Below are 18196 nucleotides of genomic sequence, written 5' to 3'. Positions count from 1 at the left end.
TTTTCTGTCTGTGTAATTCCCTTTGCTATGGAAAGACTCCGGGGTGGGCTGATAGATTTTCTGGCATGCCGAGGGAGTGGAGTGTGTCTCTGATGGCAGATTACTGCTCAGGTTTTTTTTTCAGTATTTGTTGAACGAGTTTTGCTGCCTGTGATTAAAGCAGCCATGCAGAGAGAAACAGTCAGCCTGCCAGCTGGTACCTCCTAGCTCAGCTCATCCCTGAGCTCACTTCCATGGCTGCTGCTGTCTGATGGAGTCATTCTCTCCCACAGACGCCACCTCCACACTTAACTCGATGTCTAATCGATACTCGAGTGGAACAGTAATGAATCTCCAAGCAACAAGTGAGCTTTAGACTTGAGAAAGCAAAAAGTGACGTTCAGGGAAGCAAATGGAAAGTTTGTATTATTTTCTAGTGAAAAACTATTAAAATACAAGAAAAATAAAAGAAAAAGTGGGATTTTAATGAGATTCCTGCAGGGGCACCCTTCCATCCCTTCTCTGGGCTCCGTGGATCAGTAGGCAGCATCCAAAAAAGATTTCAAGTCAGTTTCTGTGCAAAAGTTTAGAATATCTTACTTGAACAGCCTCATGGAGAAATAGATGATGTGTGTTAGCTTACAAATGGTCCAGGAGCAGTCAAGACCTGCTCTGTTTTAAAAACGGCTCCAACCTTTTCTAGAGGTTTATGTAAAAGAAAATGAAATATGATCAGTCACTCTGAGCAGAACGTGCAGGCTAAAGCCTGATTTATGCTTCTCCGTCTGCGTCAGTGCGGAGACACGCAACGCCATTATCCGTCCTTGCGTAGGGCACGCAAGTACGTACGGAGTCGAGCCCACTTTTTTAAACATCCGTCGAACGAGACGATTACACAAGCTTGTGATTGGTCAGGACGCCGCTGTTGTTTACAGCGTCGCCATTGCAAAGCGAGCCGAGGATAACTAGCGGCAGACACGGAGAAGCTTGAAGAATGCCTCGCGAAAAAACTCTAAAAATATGAATGTTTAATTCTCCCGTGACTGGAGGAGTGAAAAGATGCGCAGCAAGCGTTTTATTTGTGGACGGAAATGACAGGAAACATGGGTTTAGAGGTGGGGAGTGCATGAAGCAGTGGGAGAATGAGAGACAAATATGTCCGTGTTAAAAGTCTCTTATATACACAAAAAACACAATATAAACACACTATCTTGGACCGATACATGACAGGATACCACAGAACAGCTCTACGCCCTCTGTTGTCCTGCCGGGCAATTGCTTTGCAACACTCTCCAGGAGACGGAGAAGCATGGGAGCAAAACGCTTCCGTCAATCCGTGCGTGTCTGTCCCTTGCGGAGCTGATGGAGAAGCATAAACCAGGCTTAAATGTGAAAAAAATCTTCTACCCCTATTTCCTGGAGTAGCCACTGTAAAGGGTTTAATTTACATATTATTTGATGAACCATAAGACATGAGATTGCATAGTAAATATGAAATCAATCTTATGGACCTTTGGGTACTTTTAACCAGAAGATTGGAACTTTTTGTTGCAGGGATTATGTAACAACTTCATATTAACTCAGAGACAACCGAAGAGAGTCGAGTTTTAAAAGTTTAAAGATTTATTACTAAACAAATTAAAATTAGACTAACTTTAAACACTAAATGTATGGTGTAACTAAGGTGAAATGAGATGGAGAATGGTGTAGTGTGGAATGTTGTTTCAGAATCAGCAAATCTGGAGAAACGATTAGTTCTGATGGGAGTGAAGGTGATGTCTTCGCGCTAAGCTTTGATTCGGAAGTCTCCGTTAGATCAGGAATGTTGAGGTCCAGCTTGACCCTCTCTGGAACCGAAGCCTGTAGGAAAAGCAGTGGTTGCCGACCAGACCAGTCTTGAGATACTTCCGGGTCACAACAGTTTATCGGCATCTAGCGAGACCCAAAACTGGGTCGTGATGGTTCAGCTTTTATTCTAAAAGGAACCATTGCAGCAGTTGGAACGGCAACAGATTTTATCCAGCTTGTTGTTGGTTCTTTTGGATTACGGATTGGCTACTCCGACAACTTCTCTGGAACATTTTGAACTGGCATTAAAGATGACGTAGGCATAGTTTTATACTTCGGATGTTTTGGTTTATGGTCGAATGAAAAGATGACAAATTTACCAAGTACCACCAAAACCACACCTCCGTCAGATCTGGCAGATTCTGATTGGATCAGTAAAAGCAATGTGTCATGTCTTAACGCTACGTGTGATCAGTCTCTAGTAGAAACATTTACCCCCAAATTCCACTACCTCTGCTCCGGTCCGCCCCACCTTCCGCAGCCGCTCGCTTCCGAACTCAATTTTACTGGTACCCGCTCTACAATGGCTCTGCTCCGGTACGGAGACCTGAGGTGCACAAACAAGCATGCGCAGGATTTTCGAGATCTTGCGATAAAGTCCGAGCAATAAACGCGGAAGTTAGATCCAAACACCCGTTGTGTGGGAGAAGCATCGGCATGAACTGTTTAATCTGCCCATCATTTGTGTTGAGAGATCAGCAGTGTTTGGATCAACAAAGTGTGACTACTTTGATAGTGGAAACTATATTTATGGCTTACTTTTGTGCATTTAAACTTCAGCCACCATTGACCGTTGTTAAAAGTTGTTAAACCTGTGCATATGAAACAAAAAATGCCTTTTGTTTATCAATTTATTGTGAAAAACGGAAGTTGTGCTTGCTCCCTTTCCTGTTGGGCGGTTGTGATTTCTGTCCATTTACTGCGGAGGTGCTCCGGCGTCCGGCAAAAATAGGATCGATTCTATTTTTGCCGGACGCCGGAATAGAGGGCGGCGCACTGCGCCGTACGGCCGGAGCACGGCCGCAGTAGTGGAATTGCTCTGATTGACTACAACGGGACAGATTTTGCTCCGGCGTTCGTGTCGGAGCGGAGTGGAGGTAGTGGAATTTGGGGGTTAAAGTTATATTACTTTTTATATTCTGTAGGATTATAATATCAAGTAATTAATATTTTCATTTCACAAATTGGTTCACATTTTATTATTGACTAACACTTTGTTTGATTAGCTTATTAAAAATAAGAGTTCTTTGATTTATTAAAAAGAAACAGTACTTTGTCTTCATTCTTCTCTTGAGCTGGAAAGGAAAACAGTTTAGAAGCAGATGCATGAGACCTTGAACAATATCTCATGCAAATTAGTTCTTGCTGAGGAGAGGGGGGAAATGACTTTTAGGTGGAAAACAGTCATTTCATTCCGTTACACCACCAATGGAAAATGATGTTTGGATAACAAAAGTCTGACAACTACACATCATGATGTCCGGTTGTCCTTTATGGACTCACCCACCTGGGCTTGTGTCGACCCGGGGACGGCTGAAGTTGGGTTAGCCTCCAGGAGGAAGCAGAGCACGTCTCAGTTCTTCACTGTAGGGAGACGGTGGCAGAGGGGTTAGGTGTCTGCCCAGTAATCAAAAGGTTGCAGGTTTGAACCCCACTCAGTCTGTCGCAGTCATGTCCTAGGGAAAGACACGTAACCCACCTTGCTTACTGGTGGTGATCAGAGGGACCGGTGATACCTGTGCTCTGCGGCCTCACGCGGCAGAATGACTGATTGTGTTGTAAAGCACCATGGGGGGGGGGGGGGGGGGGGGGGGCTCTAGGACTCTAGAAGGTTCTACTTAAAGGCCACTTATCATTGGCCAGTTCATCCATCTCTGTTGCCTGCTGTTGTTACTGATCTTACTTTGTAGGTACACATCTCAGATCCATGTGCACTCGAGACTACGGGTGTGTGCAGGTCTATAGATGCTGTAGTGACAGGTGTGGCGTTTACGTTGTCCTAGAATTCCATTACTAGGTGACACTTAGTGACGGTCTTGTGGTGTACACAGGGAGATGATTAGCTCAGTTGTTCTGACTCCAGTTTTCCTTTGTATTCGTTAAAAATGACCATTCAGACGGTAGTAATGATTCACCAGTTACTGTACAGAGTTTCCTCAATGGGGCTAGTGGTGACTTTAGTATGGGTCACATATGGGGATGCTGGGCAATGAGATGGCAGAAAGCGACATCACAAACAGGGACTTTTAGAAATGACTCATTTTAGGCGCATAGTTCCTAAAACCAACCAATGATAGAAAACATGTATGTTCTATTTTCTTGATGGGAGTGTTTATAGAAGCAGCAGAGGTCACATGGAAGCAGCAAAAAGTGACTTTTACATAATATGTCCCATTTCAAATATTTTCCTGCTTCAGCTTTTTAAAAATTCAAAATAAGGCTCGGGCAGCAGTAGAGAAAGTACATTTTTACTTTTGTGCTAACAAGTAAATAACCAGAGAACTGGTCTGTAAATCATCATCATCATCATCATCATCATCATCATCATCATCATCATCATCCTAAAAGAAGATAGGTTTTTAGTAGTTACGACAAAAAAGAGCAGAATTCAACCTCCTGGAAACACAAATTTAAAAAGATTTTACTGTCATGGCGAATTTGACTGTTTTCCAACGGGGCAGAAAAGAATAAGTGGAAAACAAAACCCTCCCATGTGTCTGCAGTGTTTCTGTTTCTTCTGTGTGTTCAGCTTTCATCAGGACATGTGGAAATGTAAAGTACTGAAACATTTGCTGCCAGCTGCAGAGTGTGACATCTCCCTGATGACAGACAGCAGCAGCAGAGCTTATGGAGGAAAAACGCTGATGCTGCAGAAAGACTCCACCAGAAAATACACATTTCTACTTTTACCGGCTTTGGTGATTACATTTCTCCTGCAGAGATAAGAATGTTTGCTCATAAATGTCTGTCAGTCACTCCTGCTTCTCACTCTCCCCTCTAATCAGCGCTCTTGTTTGCACATTATATATGTGCAACATTTCACTTTAGTCCTAATGTCAGAGTGTGTTTTCATTACAGCCACACCTGCCTGATGAAGTCCCTTTAATTATTTCTCTGTCTCATTCTCGTCATCTCTCCGTGCTTCCTGGTGAATCACAACCCACCTGTCAGAGTGAAGATTATCGTTTGGGAAGAGCGAGTGTCTGCGTGAGGCGAGCGAGGCGACAGTAGTGTGTGCTGCTGTCAGCATTTAAAAGCCTCGTTGTTGAAAGCCTTAAAAGATCAGGAACGGGAGGTTTCCTGAAGGCAGCAGGGGAGGAGAAACTCCCAAATAGAGATGAAAAAATCTCCTCTTAACTAAAAACAGTGTAGCATCATGAAAGTCCTGTTTATGACCTAAAGGTCATGATCTGCTGTCTGCTCGAGCAGAGATATAAAGTCTCTGACAGGCTAATCTACATGAGATGGTGGCCAAGGTCTTTCATGCACTCTGCTCATCTGAACTGCTTCACCTCTGTTACAGCGAAGACAAGAACTATTGATCAACACATAATCAACAACTTTGTTAATTACCAATAATAATGTGAGCCCAATGTTCAATCAATCTGTGAAATGACAATTTTATTACTTGATAATATAATCCTGTGAGCTGTAGTATTTTACAAGTTATTAAGACAAGTAATGTTAAAAATCACACGACACATTTCCTTTTGTCTGACCCAATCAGAATCTTTGTTTCTGGCTAGGCGTGGTTATCTGTGGTGTTTGTATAAACCGTCTTCTGCATGTCAAATTCTGATTTGCCAGTAAACCAAAATATGGCAATTATAAAAACTATTCCACCCCACCTTTTCTTTAGTTCAAGCATTCTAGAGAGGTCTCGGACAGGCCATCCGGACTAGAGCCCTGCACGGGCCTAAAATCTGAGCCCGTGTCCGGCCCGGCCCGAGGGGGTGGAGCCCCAGCCCGACCCTGTCCGAAAAGGTTTTCAGGATTCTCTGGCCCGACCCGAGCCCGACTTTTTTTTAACCAACTAAATGAAAACAAAGTGCGTCAATCCTGACCAATGTGTTAAAAGACGTGCAGAATCCGATCAATTTGTTTTACCCTTATTAACCATCACGGAGATGACGGCGCACTGGCTCTGGTGGTAATCAAGTTAAATTTGATCTCTTTCCAACAATTTTCACAAGAAAAAAACAGCTAAAAGCAGGGCTTGTGTTGTGTTGACCGGACAGTTCCCGTATTTGACGGTTTATTTTGACAGAGAAAGAATAGAAAGAATTACCCCGACGCATGCAGACAAACTGACATTTTATTCTACGCACATTGCAGATGTAGCTACATCACCCAAGAAAAGATTCCCATCTGAACATCTGAGCTGGACACTGCTCAGCGCAGCTCACTGTCAGCGCATATGTGCACAGCGAGCTGAAGATGTGGAGAGTGGCTTGGAGCGTGTTGCAGAACCAGAGCGCATGCGGGAAGATTCCTCCCACTGAAGCGAGTGTTTTCCAAACCCTGTTTCTCAGAGAGACTTGTCACTTAGAAAATGTTCCCTGATTATGAAACTTTGGCTGAATAGTGCTTGTTCCTGTCTCCAATGTGGCGACACATCCAGGAGCCTGTCTGAGGAGAAGCCCAGAATCTCACATCCTCTTCAGCTCAGGAAGCGCCTATGATTACGCACAAGCGTGACGCGTCAACCCGGTCTCACAGTAAGACCGGGTTGGGCCTGTTCAGGTTTACGCAGACAATCTATACATAGAATTGACTTACAGATATAAAATTAATTCAGTAAAATATAACGCATTTTATTTAAATATCCATTCATTATTTTACAAGCACAGAGAGCCGCATCAGATTCAGATCAGCAGGAAGATTCCTCCGACTGAATTCAGTCGGAGGAATCTTCCCGCATGCGCTCTGGTTCTACGTCGCGCTCCAAGCCCCTTTCCACATCTTCAGCTCGCTGTGTACCTTATGTAGTACACGCTGACAGCGAGCTGCGCTGAGCAGTGTCCAGCTCAGATGTTCAGATAGGAATCTTTTCTTGAGTGATTTAGCTACATCTGCGATTTGCGTAGAATAAAATGTCAGTTCGTCTGCATGCGTCGGGGTAATTCTTTCTATTCTTTCTCCGTCAAAATAAACGGTCAAATACGGAAACTATCCGGTCAACACAAGCCCTGCTTTTAACAGTTTTGTTTTCTTGTGAAAATAGATAAAATTAAACTTGATTAACACCAGAGCCAGGCGCACCGCGCCGTTATCTCCGTCACTGTAAATGAGGGAAAAACAAAGACAGAGACGGGCTACAACTTCTGGATCCATTTTATATAAATCGTTTTATTGATTATCTTTTTATGAAAGATAACTTTGAAACTTTGACGTACACAAGCGACTGGTACTGGCTCCTGTCACCTGTTGTGAGCAGCTCTCTGCTGTCTGAGGGTAGGCCCCGCCCACAACGCCGCGGCTGCTGTGGCTCCCAGTGTTTTCTTTACTGTGGGAAACGGGTAATAATGGCTCTTTGATGGGAACAGGTTGCCAACCCCTGGTTTAGGTGTTTCAATTTTTTTAAGGAATTCAATTAAAAATAAAGGCGCCCGGCCCGTGTCCGAGGTAATTACACAGTCGTTGGCCCGAAGCCGGCCCGAGGGCCGTCGGGCCGGGCCGACCCGAGGGCCTTGGGCTTCAGTGCAGGGCTCTAATCCGGACCTCCTCTTGAGCCATAAAGAACCTCAGACTAGCTGGATAAAATCTGTTGCAAGTTACAACTGAACGCAGAGGTTCCTTCAGAATAAAAGCTGAACCTCACGACCCCTTCAGGGTCTCGGAGATGCCAGTGATAACCCGTCGTGACCTGGAAGCATTCCAAGACTAGTTTGGTCGGCACCGCTGCTTTTCTACCGTCTTCGGTACCAAAGAGGGTCCACGAGGACCTCGGCATTCTGAATCTGATCGGAGGCTTCCCCTGGGTACGTAGACCGACAGATGGCGTTTCATGTGTGTTCTAAATCTCCTACTAAAGTTTAGAGCGAAACATTCACTCCCACTCAGAACTAACTGCTTCTCTGGATCCGCTGGTTCTGAATAACATTCCACACACACACACCATCATTATTCATCACGTCTCACTCCACCTTAGTCCATCCGTACACAGTGTTTAGGTTAGTCTCGTTTAAATTGTGTAGAAATAAATTTCTTAACTATTTTAAACCTGACTCTCTCTCTTACCTTGCAGTTAATACGAAGTGTTGCTTAATCCCTGCAATAAAAGGTTCCGATCTTCTGGTTAAAATAGTCAAAGATCCATCAGATTGATATTTCATATTTCTATGGAATCTCACATTTTATGGTTCTTAAAGTAAGATGTAAATGACTCATTCTTTACAACAGGAATGTAAGAAGTCAGCCTCCTGGCCTCTCTGTGCTTTTGTCAATGTGACCATTAAATGGAACTTGCTAAAAGCAGAACTTGGTGATTTAAATAAAATAACTTTGAGTTAATTCCATCATTTAAAAAACTGCAAAAACAAAATCAGCCGCTGCTCATCACTAATGTGAGTCAAGTGTAACGTCATGAAGGAGCTGTTCCACCGAAGGTTATTTGCCCTCTCTCTCCTCAGGAAGAACTAATCTGCATGAGAATGCCTCAAGGTCATGCATTTGCTTCTAAACAGTTTCTTCATTTCCAGCTCAAGAGAAGAATGAAGACAAAGGACTCTTTCTTTTAATAAATCAGAAGAACTCTATTTTTAATAAAGCTAATCAAGCAAAGTGTTAGTCCAATAATAAAATGTGAACCAATCTGTGAAATGACAATGTTATGATCAGTAGTTTTTAATAAGTAAAATAACTTTAAACTAGCTGCACTAGACATTCTCATCCACGTAATGCTTAAAGTCACACGACACATTTCCTTTTTCTGATTCAATCAGAACCTTCCAGATCTGACGCGAGGTGTGGTTTTGTTGGTGCTTGGTAAATCCCCTCTGGTTGTCGTTTTTGGATTTGACGGTAAATCAAAACATCCAAGTTATAAAACTATGCCCACGTCATCTTAACTTCAGTTCAAAGTGTTCTAGAGAACTTATCGGAGTGGCCAATCCGTAAACTTTCCTCTTCAGCCGAAAGAACCTAACGATATGCTGGATTAAATCTGTTGCATGTTCCACCTGCTGCAACGGTTCCTTTTAGAATAAAAGCTGAACCATCACGCCCCTTTTTGGGTCTTGCTAGATACCAATAAGACTGTCGTGACCTGGAAGTATCTCAAGACTGGTCTGGTCGGCAACCGCTGCTTTTTCTACTAGCTTTGGTTCCAGAGGAGGTCAAGCTGGACCTCGACATTCCTGATCTAACGGGGACTTCCGCCAAGGTTACGTAGACCGACAGAATGGCATCTCAATGTGTGTTATAATCTCCAACCTAAAGCTTAGAGCAAAAACACTATTTCACTCACATCAGAACTAGTCGTTTCTCCGGATTTGCTGGTTCTGAACAACATTCCACACACCATCCATCTTGCCTCATTCACACCTAGATCCATTCATCACACAGAGTGTTTAGTGTTTAAAGTTAGTCTAGTTTTAATTTGTTTAGTAATAAATCTTTAAACTTTTAAACCTGACTCTTTCTTTTGTCTCTGAGTTAATACGAAGTGGTTACATAATCCCTGCAATAAAAAGTTCCAATCTTCTGGTTTAAGTTATCCAAAGGTCCATAAGATTGATTTCATATTTCCTATGGAATCTCACATTTTATGGTTCATTAAATATTATGTAAATTTAATCGTTACACAAGTCCATGAATGTATTATTCAACCTTTCAAGCCAATTTTCTTACATTTTCATTTAAAAGTACTTTTCTTAGCAACATTCAGATGTTCTGCATCATTACTTCATCATCATTACTAAGACTCCAGTCTGGACTGTGAGTGCAGCAGTAGTACAAAACCACCAGTCCTTTCTTCTGTTCGGTTTCTGATGGAGAAATCACAGCAGGGGGTCTGAAACCTGGTGCCCTATGCAGCATTGCACGTCTCCTCCCGAAGCAGCACTCCAAAACAACAGGAGCCAAGAACTGGTTAAAAACAGCTCCAATTCTCACCAAAACTGTCATGTTCTGCCCCTGCCTTCCTGACTGTCCCTCTCCAGCCTCATTAGTCCCTATTGGTTTCACCTACCCCTTGTTAGCCTGCCCAGGTGTTCCTCACTTTCCCCAGAGTATTTATACCTCCCGTCTCGTTATGTCCTTTGACAGATCATTGTTTGTGTTGTTTGTCGTGTTGTTCTCGTTCCTGCCGTATCCTGTCATTAAACCCATTTTTACTTTATCCGTGCCTGCATTCCTGCCTCCTGGAACTCTCCACCACACATGGTCCATCATCTCCACCACCCTCAACATGACAGAGGCCTCTGAAATTTGACAGAATGATCTGACCAAACCTGGACCTGTGGTGAGCTAACACCTGTTTTTTGGAGGATTATTTTTTCTTTTTTCCCCTTTTCAGCGGAGGGAGATTCCGGCCCGGAGTTGTGTTTCTCGGCGCATCCTATCTGTTCTCGGGGTGGTCGAGCCCTCTGGGAGATCCCGGCGCATCCTGTCCGTTTTCCGGGGTGGTCGGGGTCATTTCTCCTCTCCTGCTGTTCTGCCCCATCCTGTTTTCCCACAGAAGCTGCGGAGCCTGGAGTTCTGATGGAGGTGAAACCCCCTGCGCACGCCAGCGTTCTTCGGATTGGTAGGGCAGGTCTTCCTGCTCAATGTCTGCTTCCCTTCACCCGAGCCTCTGCCTGTGATCCAGCAACTCAGAATGTGCACCTGCTCCGACCGTATGTCAAGTACCTGCTGCCGAGCTGGGTTTCCTCGCGTCGCTCCTGCCATCTTCATCTACTTCCTGGTCCACGCCTGCGGGGACTACGCCTGCAGGTCCTTCTGGCTGCAGCCTCTTCTAGAGTCCTGCTACTGCAGCCCAAACCAGAGCTCATGGAACTCTCAAGGACCAGAGTTGTGCCGCCTATTTCAGAGGCCCCTGCTCTGCCTCCCAGGACTGAACTCAAAGAGCCCTCAGAAGCCAGAGTTGTGCCGCCTGTATCAGAGGCCCCTGCTCTGTCAACCCAGTGTTCGAGTTTCCAGTGTCTGAGTTCCTGAGTCTACGTGTCCAGAGTCAAGTGTTCGAGTGTCAAGTCATGTCAAGTGTTCGAGTGTCAAGTCAAGTGTTCGAGTGTCAAGTCAAGTCAAGTGTTCGAGTGTCAAGTCATGTGTTCGAGTGTCAAGTCATGTCAAGTGTTCGAGTGTCAAGTCAAGTCAAGTGTTCGAGTGTCAAGTCAAGTCAAGTGTTCGAGTGTCAAGTCAAGTCAAGTGTTCGAGTGTCAAGTCAAGTGTTCGAGTGTCAAGTCATGTCAAGTGTTCGAGTGTCAAGTCAAGTGTTCGAGTGTCAAGTCAAGTCAAGTGTTCGAGTGTCAAGTCAAGTCAAGTGTTCGAGTGTCAAGTCAAGTCAAGTGTTCGAGTGTCAAGTCATGTCAAGTGTTCGAGTGTCAAGTCAAGTCAAGTGTTCGAGTGTCAAGTCAAGTCAAGTGTTCGAGTGTCAAGTCATGTCAAGTGTTCGAGTGTCAAGTCAAGTCAAGTGTTCGAGTCCCTGTCCAAGTCTCCTGTGTTGTGTGGCCTTGTGGGCGTCTGGTATCCGCCCCTTATGGGGGGGTGGGGTACAGTCATGTTCTGCCCCTGCCTTCCTGACTGTGTCCCTCTCCAGCCTCATTAGTCCCTATTGGTTTCACCTGCCCCTTGTTAGCCTGCCCATGTGTTCCTCATTTTCCCCAGAGTATTTATACCTCCTGTCTCGTTATGTCCTTTGTCAGATCATTGTTTGTGTTTGTCGTGTTCTCGTTCCTGCCGTATCCTGTCATTAAACCCATTTTTACTTTATCCGTGCCTGCATTCCTGCCTCCTGGAACTCTCCACCACACATGGTCCATCATCTCCACCACCCTCAACATGACAAAAACGGTTTAAACTCCAGTGATTTTAATGCTGAGCTAATAGCTTGTTAAACTGTGCAAATTTGCTCCAAATCCACCAGAATTGGTTTTTCTACATAAAACTGCCATAAAAACAGCTTCACTGGTGACATAACTGTACCAGACTGTAAATTATTCACATGTAAAGAACTTTTTTGCAAGAAAGTTAAATTTAGTGAAGAACTACATGTTTTATTTTTACAGTGTGCAGCAAAAAAAAAAAAAAAAAAACTCACCACCTGGGTTTAACTAAGCAAACAGGTAGGAGTGTCCTATTGGATAATTACTGCAGGGGGATTATCTTTCAGCTGCAACAAGTTATTTAACCCAACTGGTGAAATGAGCTGCTTCTCATGTCTTAAACAACCTAGACACATCTGGTGGTCGTGGAAAAGATGTTAGTCTGTGTGAGAAGGGTCAGATCTTTGGCATCAAGCAGAGAAAGCATCTAAGGAGATGCAGAAACGACTAAAACTGGGCTAAGAACTGTCCAACGCTTTATTAAAAACTGGTCTGATGAGTCCAGATGGACCCTGTTCCAGAGTAATGGTGCATCAGGGTAAGAAGAGAGGAAGATGAAGTGATGCACCCGTCCTGCCTAGTGCCTACTGTACAAGCCTGTGGGGGCAGTGCTATGATCTGGGCTTGCTGCAGTTGGTCAGGTCTAGGTTCAGCAACAGGATGTGCTCCAAGAATGAGGTCAGCTGACTACCTGAATATCCAGAAGGACCAGGTTATTCCATCTTCCCTGATGGCACGGCCTTATTCCAAGATGACAATGCCAGGATTCATCGGGCTCAGATAGTGAAAGAGTGGTTCAGGGAGCATGAGATCATTTTCACACATGGATTGGCCACCACAGAGTCCAGACCTTAACCCCACTGAGAGTCTTTGGGATATGCTGGAGAAGGCTTTGTGCAGCAGCCAGACTCTACCATCATCAATGCAAGATGTTGACACATTAATGCAACATTGGATGGAGATAAATCTGGTGAAGCTTGGTGACTTTTATTTTTTGTCCAGGCAATGTCTTTGCCACATATTAAAAAGACTAACTTCATTTTGACTCTTTGTAAAGAGAAACTTGCAGTTTTGGTGAAAATGGTCTCTGACATAAAACAACCACAAATCCAGCAGATACAGTGTTGTTCTTCAGAGGGAAATATCTGACTTTGAAGCTGAGAAATACTTCATTTACGGGAATATTTGAATTGCTGAAGAATAACGAAATATCAGCTCAACAGCTAGTCGGATCAAAGCCAATTCTGGGAATTTGGTTTATAAAAAAATAAAAAAAATAAAATGAACTTAGTCACCTGATGGTTCAGAGTAAAATTTATCTTTCAAATTCTCTAATTCTAGTTTTATTTTAGTCACATGATGTCAAAAACAAAATTTGTACTGGAAAGAAATAAAAATTTATAGGAAAACTTAAAAGACGAGATAAAATATCCACGTCTGGTTTGTGAAACCTTCCAGTGAGGTGCTGCCAATCAGGAAATCCTCTCCGTGCTTTGACGAAGGAGAAGAAGCTTTACTTTTCCTCCCGTACAAAGATTATCAACACCTTCAATATTTTAAAATCTCAGTTTAACAAAGAGACAGTCAGACATCGCTGCAAACACAAATCCAACGTTACAATTTTGAATATTCACAGTTTTTGAGGCATGTAGAAGCACCTCGGAGTCCAACGCTGTTGCCTGTTAGATTCACAAGTTATAGGAAAGCAACAGAAATATGACACCGAATGTTTCTCCTTTCACAGCAGATGAGCCACTTTCGCCAGAGGAGAGTCTGAGTGGCTCCTGAGTCATGAAGGGTCTCGGAGCGCTCCGGCTTTACATCCGATGTTAAAACATCAGCAGACCTCCTCCTAGATGAAATACTCCTTTGTGCTTTCCGTAGAGCGGTTCTGGGAGTCCATCTGGTTGTTGAAGGGAAAATCTGGGCTGTCCTCCTGTTTGACTTGCTTCCCTTCCTGGTTCCGATACGTGTCTTTCCTGTGGTAGAGGTACCGAGCCGTGACGGCCAGAGCACTCACAATCACAAAGATGACGACGGCTATGACACCTGAAATAAGAGTATTTATGAAATGAGGTGTCTGAAATAATCTGTAGTACAGTTAGATGTTGAATTCAAATTTATTCTTTTATATTCCTAAATCAGGTTCATTTATTTTACTTTAGAAAACATCAAAGCTGGTTTTTATGTTTTATTTCAAACTGAAACCAATTTAATGCTGCAAAGCATCATAATGTCACCATGCATTGTTTTTATTTTACCTATAATTGCAAAAGTTTTCTCATCAACAAATTTCTGTGTGGGTTTAATTAGATAAGCTACCCTTTGAGCGCCAAAAGGCTTAATGGACATTTTGAAATGATTTTTTGAGTTTTACCGTCTTTTTTTATCTACACAATTACAGAGCGAACCTTTTAAGTCTCCACGCTAAATCAATCTGTGCTGGGGGAGATTCAAACTGTAAATGGACTCCTGCTTTGCACATCCAAAATCCGTCTAACCTTGACTCATCCTTTAAACTTTGTTTTGTAAATTTAAAACAGTCCATAAAAGCTTCATATCTGACAGATGAAAGGTAAAGTGCTTGACTTTGATAACAGAAAGGGCTGAAACAGAAAAGACAACACCGGCAAGAGAGACAGAAAAGCTTCAGTACCTCCGATCAGAGCTGAGTCGGTCCTGAAGGCATTGACTAGAGGTTGACCTGAACCCACTGAGTCAGACTGGTCTACAGCAGAAAGGGGAGGAAAGAGATGGAAAGCGAATAAGCACAAAAATGTAGGAATCATGCACAGGAGATCCTGAGAGCGGAACAAAAAAGGAAGACGGGAATATAAAAGTAAAAGAAGATGCATCAACCAGAATGATCAGAATGAAGCTTCAAAAACAGTATTAGAACAAATCCAAAGGAATCAAGTATTCAGCATAAATAAAGCTTTTCACCACTCTAATGCAAATAAAGGAGACACACGATCAAGAGTCCATTGCTGGTGGACAAACGTGTGATGAGAAGGATCGTAATCTGATCTTTATCATGAACCTCAGATTAGCCTGTTTAACCCTAACGCCCCCCAGTGGGGGACCTCTAAAGTTTCATGTCCTAAACATCTACAACTGTCCACATTCTCCAAATACAACTAAAACTACAATCAAACAGCCCAGATGGCCAAGGCCATTTTAAATTGTAATCAATTAAGATACAATGATATTTGAACTTTATTTTAGAAAATCATCTGACCTTTGCTGAAAAAAAGAAAACTTGAACAAATCTAGTTGAGGACCCCTGGAATAAATAAAACAATTGACTAAATTTCCTAAATGAAACTCAGAACCTCCATCCTGTCAACACCTTCACACAGGGCAGCTCTTCTAAAATAAAGTTCAAGTATTATTTTGTCTTAATGTATCAAAAACCAAAAATTGCTTTGTTTACAATCTAAACTGTTTTGATTGTAGCTGTAGCTGTGCTCGGGGAATGCAAACAATCACTGACACTTTAGACATGAAACTCCAAAGGCCCCCAATTGGGAGGTGCCAGGGCCCAAAGAAAAAAGGCCTAGGACCTAAAGGTTTAGAATCGGCAATATCTGACTTTTCCATCACAGATTGTGTGGAAATATTGAACAATGAACTTCCACGTTTAACAAAACTAGAGCAGAAAATGAAAACCAAATTTCTAAAAACACACATGTCATAAAAACGATCAAAGGCAAGTCATAACAAACCCATTCCAAACCTAACGGACCTGAAAGATGGTGCGTGGTTTCCATTGTGTAAGGATTGGCCGAAGCTGGAGAGCCACAGTTGGACTGCGCCAAAGGTCCAGTGATGACGACGGGGCTGGAGTCCGGGTGGAGCAGAGCAGCTTTCAAGGGGTTGATGGAGTTGAACTGGACCACCGACAGACAGCCAGTAAAACCAAGAGATGCTACCCGAGTCAAATGTGGATCTAAATCATCAGACTCTGCAGAGGCAACAGGAGAATGGGAATTATATTAGAACCTTGTTTTGTCACCTTTCATTTGTAAAAAGATGATGCAACAATTTGGTCCTAATAGGGTTAGTAATAGTGTTTGGTTGGTTGGTTCTTAGTCGTAACAAAGTTTTTCAGCATTTAATCGTATCTCAATGAGAAGTCAGATTTGGTCTCCTTACAAAAGCATGTAGCTACACATCAGATCAGCCCCCCAATCCTTTTCTGAGATGTTTGTGAACTGGATGATTAAAGATTCCCACAGAAATCAGGAAAACTCATAGTAGCCACTTTCACTGGTGCTGTCATAAGAATAATTAATCATGATATGTGATTAATTAATCAAACCTAAAAATAAAATTCGATTCAATCTCGGCTCCCTGTAGAGAATTCTGTTGTGTTCTTGGGCAAGACACTTAACCCTATATGACCTGCTGGTAGAGGTCGGAGGGACCAGTGGAGCCCGTGATCAGCAGCCTCGCCTCTGTCACTGCGTCACAGGTTTCTGTGGCTACACTGTAGCTCATCAGCATCAGTTTGTGAATGGATGAATGATACACAGGTGCAGACCAGCTGTTTACACTCCACTCCCTTACCTGTGACCAGCTAGGGGATGTATAGTACAGGTGAAGCTCAGAATATGGTGCAAAAATCTATTTATGTCAGTAATCCAGCTTAGACCAAGAGACCATCTAAAGGCTCAGGAACCCTTTGCAGGTGTTTTGGATTCATTAGCTGATCAGAGTGTGACACTTTGAGTCTAGAATATTGAACATTTTCACCATATTCTAATTTTCTGAGATTTTGAAATAGGATTTTTTTCATAAGAGAGCCATGAGCAACACAATTATAACAAATAAAGGCCTGAAACATCCAACTTGGTTCTGGTCACACACACCTGGGACAGGAACATACCACTTGAAGCTTAAAACAAGATGAACAATCCGCCCATCCATCCATTTTTCAGCTGCTTATCCAGAGTCGGACCGCGGGGGCAGCAGCAAGCTGAGAGAACCAGCCCAGGGCGAATCTCAAGGCGTTCCCTGGCTAGCGGAGAGACATAGCCCCTCCAACATGTCCTGGGTCTCTCTTAGGTCTCCTCCCAGTTCAACGTGCCTAGAAAACTTCACCAGGGAGGCGTCTAGGAGGCATCCTGACCAGATGCCCGAGCCACCTCAACTGGCTCCTCTTGATGTGGAGGAGCAGCAGGTCCATCTGAGTGGCGCACTGGCCCGGAGCCAAACAACAATTCTAACCAGGGCGCCTCCAGTGATGTTTATCCGGTTCTGGGAAAATGTCGGAGGAAAAGAGGTAAACGAGCAGGAATCCAGGTGAGAATGAGACTTCTCTTAAAGCGTGGTTTATCTAGTAAACAAATGCGTGATCTTCTAGCTTCTTTTCCTTTATTTGGTGACTTGAGCGGTTTAGAAACACCGTGGATCTAACCCTGCTAATTTATGTTCACTAACTCCAGCTGTTTCTGTAGTTTCTGATTCCTCCACCTCACTCAGCATGGTTCTATTAAATACCTGCTCTGTTAACAAAAAGTCCTTCCTGCTCAATGATTTAATTCTCTCTAAAAACCTGGATTTTCTGTTTCTGATTGAAGTTTGGCAGCAAACATCTGATTATTCTGGTCTGATTGAATTCTGCCCGAGTGGTTATTCTTTTCTTAGCCAGCTCTGGGGTTCTAGTCATGGTGGAGGCCAAGCTGTTGTTTTCAGAGTCCATCTTCCATGTAGCTCTACAACCTCTGGTCACTTTGCTTCCTTTGAACTGCAGCTGATTAACGTCGGGCGTAAGGACCCGTTCTACTGTACTGTGGTCTATCGTCCACCTGGTCCAAATAGTTCTTTTCTTCAGGAGATTAGTGACTTTCTATCCTCCACTGTGAAGCTGTTCAGGCTGGTGATTGTTGGCAATTTTAACATTCACGTTGACGATCCCTCTGATCACTTTGCCATGAATTTTTTCAGCCTTATGGACTCCTTCAGCTTTACCCAGCATGTTTCTGGCCCCACACACACCAGGGGACACACTCTAGACCTTGTTTTTACCCTGAGTCTAAATGCTGACAGTGTTTGTCCTGAGGATGTTTATATTTCAGATCACCATTGCATTTTCTTTAACTTGTCAGTTTCTGCGTCCCCACCTCCTGCTTGCTGTATGGTTAGTTCTTGTTTTCTTAATGAGAGCACAGCTAGCAATTTTCGGCTGCTTTTGATCCACCCTGTTCTTCTGATAATGACCCAGATTCCTTAACTTCTCAGTTTAATGAGCACTGCCTCTCCATTCTGGACAACATCTGTCCTGTCAGAACCAGATCAGTTCCTGCAGTGAACCCTACTCCCTG

General features: G+C 43.4%; 1 protein-coding gene across 2 annotated transcripts in view; it reads right to left on the bottom strand.

Annotated features, from left to right (window-relative positions):
- Positions 1-12333: 12333 nt before the first annotated feature.
- Positions 12334-18196, bottom strand: part of LOC107383449 (contactin-associated protein-like 4) — a 164854-nt gene continuing 158991 nt past the window's right edge. The window contains exons 22-24 of one of the 2 annotated variants that reach the window (XM_054743198.2): positions 15616-15834; positions 14527-14598; positions 12334-13919 (exon numbers count right to left, since the gene is read on the bottom strand). In XM_054743198.2, coding sequence (XP_054599173.1) covers positions 13723-13919; positions 14527-14598; positions 15616-15834 — 488 coding nt within the window. In that variant the 3' untranslated portion in view covers positions 12334-13722. The remainder of the gene's footprint in view (positions 13920-14526; positions 14599-15615; positions 15835-18196) is intronic. The other variant, XM_070541545.1, reaches the window with a different exon arrangement.

The sequence above is a fragment of the Nothobranchius furzeri genome, chromosome 11 (genome assembly GCF_043380555.1).
Source record: "Nothobranchius furzeri strain GRZ-AD chromosome 11, NfurGRZ-RIMD1, whole genome shotgun sequence".
NCBI classification, from domain to species: Eukaryota; Metazoa; Chordata; class Actinopteri; order Cyprinodontiformes; family Nothobranchiidae; genus Nothobranchius; species Nothobranchius furzeri.
The sequence above is the reverse complement of the archived record's forward strand: the minus strand, read 5'-3'. Positions and strand labels throughout refer to the sequence as shown.